The sequence below is a fragment of the Pelophylax lessonae genome, assembly GCF_965119305.1.
Source record: "Pelophylax lessonae genome assembly, chromosome: 2".
NCBI classification, from domain to species: domain Eukaryota; kingdom Metazoa; phylum Chordata; class Amphibia; order Anura; family Ranidae; genus Pelophylax; species Pelophylax lessonae.
This window is the reverse complement of record NC_138769.1, coordinates 473413984-473426202: the sequence shown is the minus strand read 5'-3', so window position 1 is coordinate 473426202 and position 12219 is coordinate 473413984. Positions and strand designations below refer to the sequence as shown.

General features: G+C 41.9%; 1 protein-coding gene across 4 annotated transcripts in view; it reads left to right on the top strand.

Moving 5' to 3' along the window:
• The window catches only part of MYO16 (myosin XVI), a 539163-nt gene that overhangs the window by 325797 nt on the left and 201147 nt on the right, over window positions 1-12219 (top strand). For all 4 annotated transcript variants that reach the window (XM_082247038.1, XM_082247037.1, XM_082247039.1 and 1 more), the window contains exons 14-15: window positions 7364-7469; window positions 10059-10176. In XM_082247038.1, the coding sequence (XP_082103164.1) occupies window positions 7364-7469; window positions 10059-10176 (224 nt within the window). The remainder of the gene's footprint in view (window positions 1-7363; window positions 7470-10058; window positions 10177-12219) is intronic.

The following is a 12219-nucleotide window of genomic DNA, read 5'->3' as shown; positions in this document are numbered from 1 at the left end:
TTTAGATTTTTACATTTTTTTGGGGGAATTTCATTTAAGAAAATGTGAAAAATATTGTTATTTTTTCAAAATTTAGGCTCTTTTTTTGTTTATAGCGCAAAAAGTAAAAATCGTACAGGTGATCAAATACCACCAAAAGAAAGCTCTGTTTGTGGGAAAAAAAAAGGATGTCAATTTAATTTGGGTACAGTGTTGCGCGACCACGCAATTGTCCGTTAAAGTCACGCAATGCCGAATCGCAAAATAGGGCCTGGTGAGGAAGGGGGTAAAATCTTCCGGGGCTTTAGTGGTTAACACAGTTCCCCACACATGGCTAATGTGTAAGTTAAAGTCTACAGGCTTAGAAAATTGCTGTTTGTAAATGGATAAAAAACTAAAAGACTGTATGCAGACAGTAGTAATTAATGATTTAAACTCTGAAAGGTCTAAGGTTATTAGTGGTATGCCCCAGGGTTCAGTGTTGGGACCCTTACTTTTTAACCTATTTGTAAATTATAAAGAGTTGGGATTAAAAGTACCATTTTCCTGTTTGCAGATGACACCGGCCTCTATAGTGAAATACCATTCTTACAAAAAGTTTTCAACTTACAAACAGATCATACTGCAATTTTTCTAAACCAAGCAAAATGCTTTCTTGTATTAAAGTGATTCAGATTCTAGAGAGAGGGAGACACACAATTGTGCCCCTGTGTAAAGCATTAGTAAGACCTCACCTGGAATGTGCAGCTCAGTTTTGGGCACCAATTCACAAAAAGGATATTGGGGAACTGCAGACAGGGCAACCAAACTGATAAAAGGCATGAAGGAGCTTGGCTATGAGGAAAGGTTAACTGAACTAAATTAATTCTCTCTTGAGAAAAGGCAATTAGGGGGAAATGATCACCATAAATAAATACATAAGTGGTCCATATAGGGAGCTTGGTGGAGAAGAGATTTATCCTCCACATGTGGAAAGACTTCTTCAGAGTAAGAGCTGAGAAAATGTGAAATATACTCACTCAAGAACTAGTCCTGGCCAGTTCAGTAGACAGTTTTAAAAAGGGCTAAATGCATAAGTGTACACAATGGTAATATGGCTATTATCATATACAGATAATAACACCAGGGATTGTTGATTTAGGGAATATCTGATTGCCTTCTGGGGGATTAAGAAGGAGTTTATTTTTCTTTTGCTGGAGCAAAATGTGCCCTGCTTTTATATATATTTTTTGCATTCCTCTGGATCAGGGCTCTCCAAACTATGGCCCTCCGGTTGTTCAGGAACTACAATTCCCATCATGCCTAGTCATGTCTGTGAATGTCAGAGTTTTACAATGCGTCATGGGACTTGTAGTTCCACAATGACTGGAGAGCCGTAGTTAGGAGATCCCTGTTCTGGCTCATCTGTGGGTGTAGGGCATGGGTGCCCAATCTTTTGAAGAGCGAGGGTCACTTAAGCGACTTGGTAATCGGTCTCGGGCCACAATGAGCGGAGTGGGCGGATGACAGGTCTGTGTGTACTTCGCATATGCAGAGCGGACACGGACACAGCACACTGTACTCTATAAACCCTCCAATCCTATGCACCCAGATGGAAGAGAAAGGATCCCCTTCTGTTTTTTTGAGCGGATCGGTTGGAGGTAGGCAAGTGTATATGGACACAAATCTATTTACATCTGCCACTCCATAGAGATTAATGGAGGGTCTGTTTGGGTCTGCCTAAAAAACAGACAGGCGGGTATGGCTGGCGGCTGCTGCTGTTCCCCAGGCAGGTATGGTTGGCGGCTGCTGCTGTCCCTGAGGGTGGGTATGGCTGGTGGCTGCTGCTGTCCCCCAGGTGAGTATGGCTGGAGGCTGCTGCTGTCCCTCAGGTGGGTATGGCTGGCAGCTACTGTTGTCCCTCATGTGGGTATGGTTGGCAGCTGCTGCTGTCCCCCAGGGCGAGTATGGCTGGTGGTTGCTGCTGTCCCCCAAGGTGGTATGGCTGGCAGCTGCTGCTTGCAGTCCCCCAGGGTGGATATAGGTGGAAGGTGCTGCTGGCTGTCCCTCAGGGCAGGTATGGCTGGCAGGTGCTGCTTGCTGTCCCCCAGAGTGGGTATGGCTGGCAGGTGCTGCTTGCTGTTCCCCAGGGTGGGTATGGCTGCCAGGCTCTGCTGGCTGTCCCCTAGGACAGGTATCACTGGAGTGCATTTGGTATCACTCTGCCAGTGACAGGAGATGGCACTATGCTGGAAACACTGGCTCTGTTCTATACTGCAGCCACATGCTTCCTATACCACTGGCTCTATTTTTACCGCTGGTGCTCTGGAATGGTTGGTCGGGTACCTGCGATCTGGACTTGCTGACCTGCCATCCCAGAATCAGAGGGTGCGGCGGGCAAGCGGTTGGGCGCCCCTGATGTAGGGTTTTGTATATGGAGGTTTTCTATTTATTTATTCTGTTTGTTTGTTTTCTGTTGGTTAGGCTAATGGACTTGCATGTACAAAATGATAAAAGGCTGAATCACAAGGTGATGTTCTCAAGCCGAACTGAGCCAGTGGGCGAGAAACAATTTGGTCGTACCTAGCGGTCTATTGTGAACGGGAACCCTACGCAACCAGGGGTAGGAATGTCAGTGAAATGGAAGGGGGGAAGATTCCCTCCTGGAGTGGTTGCAACAAATGGGGCTCACAGGGATACAGGTGCAGACATAAACTTTATTGGTGATGATGCACACAAAAGAGTGAAAATAACATACTAAAATGTGTGAAAAACCTCGTCAATCTGGACTGAATGACCCCGAAGACCCCTACGGGTGTCAGGATGTACAGAGACAGCAACAACACACGCTTCTGTGCCCCACCACCCAGCCCTGCTCTTGAACACAGTTGGTATAGGCTGGATGTGATATGTCTCAAACAGACCTGCAATCACTTCTCCAAAACCTGGACAACTGTGCGTTTGGCCAACAATAAACACTTTGGGGGGCCTCTTGTAACTAACTGCGCATGCCCGTATGTTTCACCTTTGAGGCTGTGTGGCTTTAACTGTGTGTGAAGAAAGTCACCGATAGGTTACTTGATTAGTAGGTATAATTGTTCCATGTAAGAGAAAGCAGAAAGTTAGTCTTCCTATGGTGCTTATCTTAACTCCTGGCAGGATAACTCCAGACAGACCTGACCACGCAGAGCAGTACAATAAACAATATCCTGGAGGGGTAGTGGCTTAAACAGCCGTATTGCTTAAACAGCAGTGAAGAGTGTAATCATCTCCAATGAAAAACCCCATGCGTGTAGAGAGGGGATATCAAACTTTCCCTGCAGCGGCAGATTGCCGGGGATGTGACTAACTGGCTCAATAGTCTGGATGGGGCTGCACTAAGGCATCACCTGGTTTAGTTGGATATGGTATGGCTGAATACATGATATCCATTTTGGACCCCGAAGCTGGGATTCCTTAGGGTTCCCGGGGTGTGGTAGACCGAAAATGCAAGATATGTAATCCAGTATAGGATATAAGTATGGAAAATCGGCTCTTACCAGACGTCCCCCGTTTTCACCAAGACAGCCAGGAATGAGATGCCTTCTCTAGCATTCAGGTCCCGAGAGTAGGTAGCAGGTGCAGATCGTGGCTAGCCATACCATCCAATGCCAGGGTGCTACTGCTGCCGATTGCAGCAGGCGTTCCAAGTACTTCTGCCAATGAGTTTGTTTGGCAGGCTAAGTCCCGTGTCCGGAAGTTGTCTCCGCGGCTTTTCCAGGTCGCGGCAAAGATGTAGCAGCCAGTCAGGTTCACACAGTATAATCTCGAGCAGGAGACTGTGGGTGGGTGGAGCGTCAGCGTGTGACATCGACGCGTTTCGCGTGCTTACGCACGCTTCCTCAGGACGTCATAGCGTTGTCCGGGCCTTGTTTAAATAGCCTGTTACCTTGGCTACGCTAATCAACAATTATGTGCTCAGGTGAACGTCAGGACTGAGGCCATCTAGCGGTACTAGCATGGTACTACTGACAGAGTACCGTTTCAATCCAGTCCACATTGTTCCAAGTGTTACTCACAGCTGACCATTAAAACTTGACGATAATGAATTCTAAAAACGGGGAAAAGAACCCCCCCTTTTATGCCTCTAAAAAGTTCAGATGACTAATGGCATAATTTTCAAAGGAATATACAAATATAACAAGGGTGAATAGTACATTTAGCACATATAGTGATGGATGTCTACATACATACATGCTCCCCTTTAATGTAGACATATAAATGATCACAAAAATAATGCAGAGCGTGGCAGCAACTACAGTGTCGAACCTCATGCACTGTATTTGTTTATTCTCTATTTTGGTTATTGGGTACCTGGTTTTACTGTTTCTATACATAGAAGCTCCCCTTGACTGCAGACGGACTGCTGTAGTTATTGCCCCCAGGGGACATATGGTAGATACTGATGGGGAGCCATCAAAGACTACAGGGGAGGGGAGAAAAAATACAGGGGGGGAGAAAGAGACATAGGGGAGAAGGACGCCTATGGTGCATTTGTGAACTACCTATCTAGGATGGAATCAGAAAAGAGATTACCATCTCTAGTGGACTGCTTTAAAGTATATGCTGATATCACAGGTACTAATAGTGAACTGATACATCAGGTTGGACCCTATAGGGGGTGAGGGACCACACCAGGGTAGCAGTTGTACTGTAGTTGAGTCCTAACTAAATAGTCACTATGATGGACAGGACTCCACAGTCCTTAATGAGGGACACCAACCATAAATGTCATGATTTCTCTTTAGTTCGGTGTGTGTGCCTCAAACCCATAGACTTAACAGAAGAGTAGTGGGAATTAGGGGTCCAGAAAGACCTTAAGGTCTCCCCCCCTGTATTCCCCCCCCCCCTGTAGTCAAATAATACAAAATAATAGGATCCACAGTAAACATGATCCAGCACAAAACTATTAGAGTCATATGGGTTGATTAAGTAAAAGAATATAGGTTGCTTACTTTATTAATAAAGTTGCATAGTGCAAGGGAATTTTCCCCAGAGCTTAGTGACCGTAGTGAAATTTAAAAAAAACACCCATTGACTAGCAAGGAAAATAAATTAACAGCATTTTTGCTTGCATGTGGTTGCATAATGCAAGTCAACAGAGCTTCACCTCATTTACTAAGCTCTGGGAAAATTCACCTGCAAAGTGAACAGTCTACTTGCCATTAGTAAATTATTTCTATACTTTCTAATCCTGAATAAATGTGTTATTTAGTGAGTTTGGTTATAAAGGGAAAATGAGAGACAGTGCAGGAGCTGGAAGGAACTGAATGGTCCAGAGATGCCTTTTTACGTTGTGGCTCTATGTTGCCAGCATGAATGGTCAACTTAAAGCATATGTGAATATTCACCATATAAAACAACCCATTCACTTTAAAATAGAAGTGCAAGACTGATCTTCCCAGTAATAAGCTGATCTTGGGAAGAGGCGTGTCAGCACAAGTCTTTGCAATTAGAGGACAGGCTGGTTATGCTCTCAGCCTGAAAACTGACCACTTGGAGATGGATGTGCTTTCATGTCTAGTGTGATCAGTTTGAAATAGGACAGTAGGGGAACTGTCAGGATCGCCAGATATTATTATTATTATTATTATTATTATACAGTTTCACACAAAGGAAGAAATACAAAAGAATAGGACATTTTTTACCACTTTTTTTTTTTTTTTACTTTTTTAAGTACATGCTCGTGTACAACATACACATACCAGAAATGTGAAATGGTAGGTTAAAATACACATTTAACTGCCCATGGAAAGGAATAGGTTTAAAGGAGATGTTAGGCAGGAATTAAAGAGTAAGATTAATGGGTAATGATGTGGGAAGGAATATAGTCAGATGAGGTTTGGAAATAAGAGAAATACATTTTTTTCATTTAAGGATGAAAAGCATAACAGAAAGGAAGATGTATTCCCTAGGGAAAACAGGGGAAAAGAGAGGACACGGTTGAAACCTTTAAAGTATGTTAGGTGTTAATAAGGTTCATGAGGGCAGTATTTTAAATGTGGATCAAGAACACAGCACCAGGACTTTAAAGCGGTAGTAAACCGAGGCTGGCAAAAAAAAATCCCCTGCAAGGGGAATGGCATAATGTGCTTGTATGCATTAGGAAATACTTACCTTACAAACTGAGTTCATGGTCTCCGGCTGTATAAGTGACCGGGGCTGCAATGATGTCAATCCCACCCATGTCTGTTGCTTTTCAACAGAATACAATGTTCTGCAGATGTTTCACTTTGAGACAAAGGGGTTAATTTCCTAAAGGTAAATAGATTCTGACTATTGAGACAGAACAAGTGGTAGTAAACGTCTTTTTTGGACCTGTACCTACAGTATAATAAGGCTTACCTGTAGGTACTTGCGGTGTTTAGGAGATATTCACGCAGCATGCAGCCGATGACGCCCTTGGTGCATGCCCTCATGCCGTTCCTTCAGAACTGTGTGCAGTGCCCATGACTCCCACACGCATGCGTGGAAGTGACGTCATCGTGGCTTGGCCACTCAGGTGGCCGGAGCACACGAACCTGTAAGGAAGACTGGGTGAAGACGGAAGCCCTGTCAGCGGTGACAGCGTGCTGCTGGAGGGCTTCGTTTTATGGAAAATATTTCATAATGTGCTAGTATGCAATACAATACTTTTTTTTTTTTTAAACATGCTCAAGTCTACTATGACTTTAACATTGACATGGGTGCTTACAGTGATAAGCTTTTATTTTTTTATGTAAAACCTTCACCTCAAAAGGAACAAAACTGTTGCTATAACTGCTTAAAAGGTGCTATCTGGAGTTTGGCTTCAGTTTATTAGTGTATTTAAATATACTAGTACATCCAACACTACACTCCCCCCAGACTGACAATGCTGCTGTCCAAAGGTGTCTTTATGCTCCTTCATCCAGAGTGTAGGAACTCTAATACAGGAGTTGTGTTACTGGTCAGATCACCAGGTAGGAAAAACAGAGGTAAAAAAGGCAAAAAAAGAAAATGAATGAAGCCAACATATCTAATGATTGGTAAGCTGCAAAATATTACATTTTTGAATTAGGATTTTTTGCCCCTTTAACTGCATGTGAGTGCCATTCATTTATTTCCGCACATGTTTGATGCACATAGCTGAAAGGAAATGCTAGCTTCTTCATAGCATAAATAAAAGCTATTACAGGTATTGTACCACAAGGTGGCTCTGTTGCTCTGCTATATTTTTATCTCATAGAAGCAAATGTGAGCAGCACATTTCAGTGTTAAAGATCGTCATTTTACACAAAACGTAGTCTGAATACAAAACATCACCATATACAATCTAAGTTTAATTGTGGTACCTTCTAAAATGCCATTTTTACTCGAACTCAAGTCATTTCTGTTTCATTCCTAGTGGTGAAAGTGGTTCTGGGAAGACAGAAGCCTACAAGCATATTATCAAACATCTGGCCCTCAGGTGTAGTTCCCGCAAATACTCTTTTAATTCAAAGATTAAACACGTAAGTTAATTCAATGATATGATTATTGCCACTTTTTTTCCCCAACAGATCGTCCCCAGAGAATGTATACATTTACCTAATCATGTATCATTACTGCATAAATCAAAGTGTACCACTGCATGAACACTGTCATTGTGCTGCATGCAGCCATTGCAGGACCGTCAGAAGTTTGTGGGACTGGCTGGGGCTGCTGGTAGCAGACCTCAGTCTTACAGTGAATATGTGCATGCCTTGGTTATTGTAGCTTCATAGAGACAGGAGCAAAGATGGCTACAGAAAGCATTATGTTGCTTTATCTTGCTGTTACTGTACCCAAAGTTTAGCTATTGTTGTGTCTGTTCAGACCTAGCTTCAGGTACTGGAAAAGGAGTCCTTGGACACACAACTGATAAATGATGACCTCCTATTGGAGCTTGGACTGCCCATTGGAGCAGTTTTGCTGGGACCAGAAAGTAGGGAACATCCTAAAAACTTGTTCTGAAAATGTAAATGTCAGTACAAATAAAATAGTACACAGTGGACAGTACTCAGCAGAATTGTGAAAACATTGTGAAAGGTCCTGGCTGTGACTTTTTAAGATGGACTGATATGTCACTGCCCTTTGTTCATGATTAGACATTTAACAATGATCTGTAAATAGTTCTTGTCTAACGAAAAAGCAAGATATTGTTTTGAAACAAAGAATAGCTGGAGTCACAAAATAATAGCACTTTAAACTTATATCTATGCTAGAGCTGTACGATTAATCGTATGAAAATCGCGATCTCGATTCACCCCTCCTGACGATCTAACCCTGAAATATGCTCGATCCTTTGCATAGCAGAGAGAACAGCTGTGGAAAAAAAAAAAAAAGCCTCCCGACAAACGGCTATCAGCAAAGTCTCCCAGTAACTATAAACAAAAATGATTACATTGTATCTTTTCCTTCCCTCTGCCAGAGAGAAAGGAAGTTTAACCTCTTAAAGACTGGATCTTTTTCTGACATTTGTTGCTTGCAAGTTAAAATCAGTTTTTTTTGCTAGAAAAGTACTTAGAACCCCCAAACATTTTTTTTAGCAGAGACCCTACAGAATAAAATGGCGATTGTTGTAATATTTTATGTCACACTGTATTTGCGCAGCAGTCTTTCAAACGCAATTAATAGACTTTAATGAATAAAAAAAAAAAACGTAACAGTAAAGTTATCCCAATTTTTTTTTTGTTACACAGAGAATCGTGAGAGAATCGTGATCTTTATTCCAAGCTAAAAAATCGTGATTCTCATTTTGGCCAGAATCGTGCAGCTCTAATCTATGCTATGCAATGAGAAGGCACCTAAAATACAGCCTGTGAAAAATGTTCACCTATATGTCCAACAACCCTTTAAAAGAGAAGTTCAGGTTTTTTTCTTTTGTTCAGAATCATGCTTACCTAGGTGGATGCTGCATCGATCCGATACTTCATCTGTCCCCCGTCGGCTCTAACACTGAGGGCCTAAATGATCAAACACCGCCAATCGCTCGGTTCTCAGGGCTCCATGAGCAAGGAGCTGGTGAGGGCAGGAGCAGCCGGCTCAGGCCCTCAGCAGCTCGCTGAGAGGCTGAGTCGAATGCCAGTCCAGGCATGTGGACTTGCTCTGTGATGTCAGCCAACAGCGGTCTATAGAATGTACTGCACTCTTGTGATCCACAGGAGAAGTACAGGCAAACGTGCTTTGGCTGTACTTCTCCTTTAATGATTGTAGCCAGTTTCAGAGGCACAGAGTCGCCATAAAACTAATTCTGTTTCACAGCGGGCAGTTTAGAATTTCAAACATATATCTGGGTGAGAATATCTGGACATTTTAAAAACAACAATGGATAAGTAGAATCAAATAATCTACTTTCAGATTTATTTGGTAATGTGCAGATGATTGCTGCAATGGGGGGGGGGGATTTACTAAAACTGGAGAGTGCAAAAATTGGTGCAGCTCTGCATAGAAACCAATCCGTTTCTAGGTTTTATTGTCAAAGTTTAATTGAACAAGTTGAAGTTAAGCTGGCCATACATGGGTTGAATTCTTCTGAACAAATTTTCTTTTGAAAATCATAACTAAGAATTTTTTCTTGAATTTCACACTATTAGTTGGCTGCAACAATGGGCAATTTTCATGCGGCCATCAAATTTGAGTGATCGGGCATGTTGGAAATTTTTGGAAAAAATTAATGAATTTCTACTCAATGATTAGAGAATCATGATAAAGATATCATTGAAAAAGAAATGAGCATGAGCTGTGACCTGGAAAGAAAAAAAGATTTCCAGCCATGAAAATTCTTTAGCAACATGAGGTGAAATTGAAGGCTTAGTTGGTTGAATTTTGAAATAAATGGTGGCACCTTCGGATTACAAAATGCACAAAATTTCAGATTTTTAAAAAATAAATTAGAATTAGAAGCTGATTGGCAATGGCTACCATGCACAGTTGCACTAGATTCTAAATGCTCCAGTTTTAGTAGGTATCTCCCATTGTCTTTTATGCTTTAGTAATATTTTTACAAGTTCTGTACTTTTGCTATGATATAACTTTCCTACTAAAGGAAACCAGAACTTAATATGTTTATTACATTACAGGTAAACACAATCCTAGAAGCATTTGGGCATGCCAAAACAACGCTTAATAATTCTTCTAGTCGTTTCATAAAATTTCTTGAGCTACAGTTTTGTGAAAGGACATCAACTTTATGGGGAGGTAAAATATATTTATCATCTACTTAAAATAATTGTTTTTAATACTGTTTCAAAGTTTTTTCAGAAATGTTGAATCTATTTAAGAATTAAAAGGTAATTTTACCTTCAGTTAAAAAGTGGACAAAGGGTAAGCAGTGGCTTAGAAGCTTAAGAGGAAACTGCCATAGTTTTGGATATACAAGGTCTGGAAAAGTTCAGCCTTTGTTACTACAATGAGAACAGTTTGCACAACATCAATGTAATATGGCAGCCAAGGAGAGTGGACTGAAATATGCATGTGTGAACAATGACAACTTCACTGTACTGGTCAGTGGGGGCACTAGACGCCGTTGAGTGAGCATGTATTCTGTGTGGTCAACACATTCAAAATGACTGTATGAGTAGAGCAACAAATCTGCATCAAATTTTGTGTAAAACTTGAATATTCCTTTGCAGAAGCTATTCAGACGATTCAGAAGGCTTTTGGTGACCATGTAATGAGTGTGGCACAAACACTTCAAAGATGGTCAGGAATCTGTTGAAAGAGATTAATGTTCTGGGAGGACTGCAAAAGCAGAACCCCTGAGAATGTTGAATGTTTTGGGCAGGTGTGCAAAAATTTTATAAATTAAGAATGCTTTCAGAAATAGAAGTGTTAATAGTTTATTTTATTCAATTAAAAAGGAAAGTAGATAAATGGAAGAGAAATCCAAATCAAATCAATATTTCGTGTGACCATCCTTTCCCTTCAAAACAGCATCAATTCTTCTACGTACAATCGCACGACTATCTACTTCGGCAGTCAGCCCCTCACAGGCAAAGTGACGTAGGTCTACGTCACTAGCCTGTGAGGGTCTAGGGAGCGAGCGCGCGCTGCCGGAGGCGCGCTCCCGCGTGCTCACGGACCTCCCCGCGCGTGTGACCGGCGGACCCGATGTCCGCCGGTCACTCTGCGATCGCCGCTGCAGAGGGAGAAAGTCAGGCAGCTTGTGTAAACAAGCCGCCTGTCATTCTCCCCTGTGTAGAAACTGTGATCACACGGTTCTACATAGTAGATGTGATCACTGTTTCTACAGCTCAACAGACAGCCAATCACAGTAAGAATCACGCCCCTAGGGACACACACAGCCCCTCCCTCTCAAATAAAGTTAACCCCTTCACTACCAGTGTAATTTTGCAGTAACAGTGCATATGTATAGCACTGATTACTGCAGTAATGTCACTGGTAACCCCAAAAGTGTCAAAAATGTCAGTCAACGGTCCGATCTGTCCGCCGCAATGTCGCAGTACCGCAAAAAAAATCGCAGATCGCCGCCATTACACGTTAAAAAAAAAACAACAGAAATGACAAAAATCTTTCCCTTTGTTAGTAAACGCGATAACTTTTGCGCAAACCAATCAAAATACGCTTTTTGCGATTTTTTTTACCAAACATATGTAGCATAAAACAAATTGGCCGAAAATGTTAAAAAATTTTGATTTTTACATTTTTTTGGGGGAATTTCATATAAAAAAATGTGAAAAATATTGTTATTTTTGCAAAATCGACGCTCTTTTTTTGTTTATAGCGCATGATCAAAAAATCGCACAGGTAATCAAATACCACCAATGTGATAATCAAATGTGGGGAAAAAAGGACGTCAAATTTGTTTAGGTACAGCGTCGCACGACCGCGCAATTGTCCGTTAAAGTCACGCAGTGCCGAATCGCAAAATACCCCCTGGTCAGGAAGGGGGTAAAATCTTCCGGGGCTTAAGTGGTTAAGGAACTTTGTAAACATCTTAGAGAACTAACCATAGATCTTCTATGGATGTAGGCTGCCTCAAATCCTTCTGTCTCTTCCCAGACCTACTCGATGATGTTGAGATCAGGGTTCTGTGAGGTCACTTCCAAGCCTCATTGTTCTTCCTCACACTGAAGATAGTCCTTAATGACATTGGCTGTATGTTTGGGGTCCTTGTTCTGCTGCATAATACATTTAGGGCCAATTACATGCCTCCCTGATGGTATGGTATGATATATATGTATCTGCCAGTATTTCTCAGCATTGAGGACACCATTGATC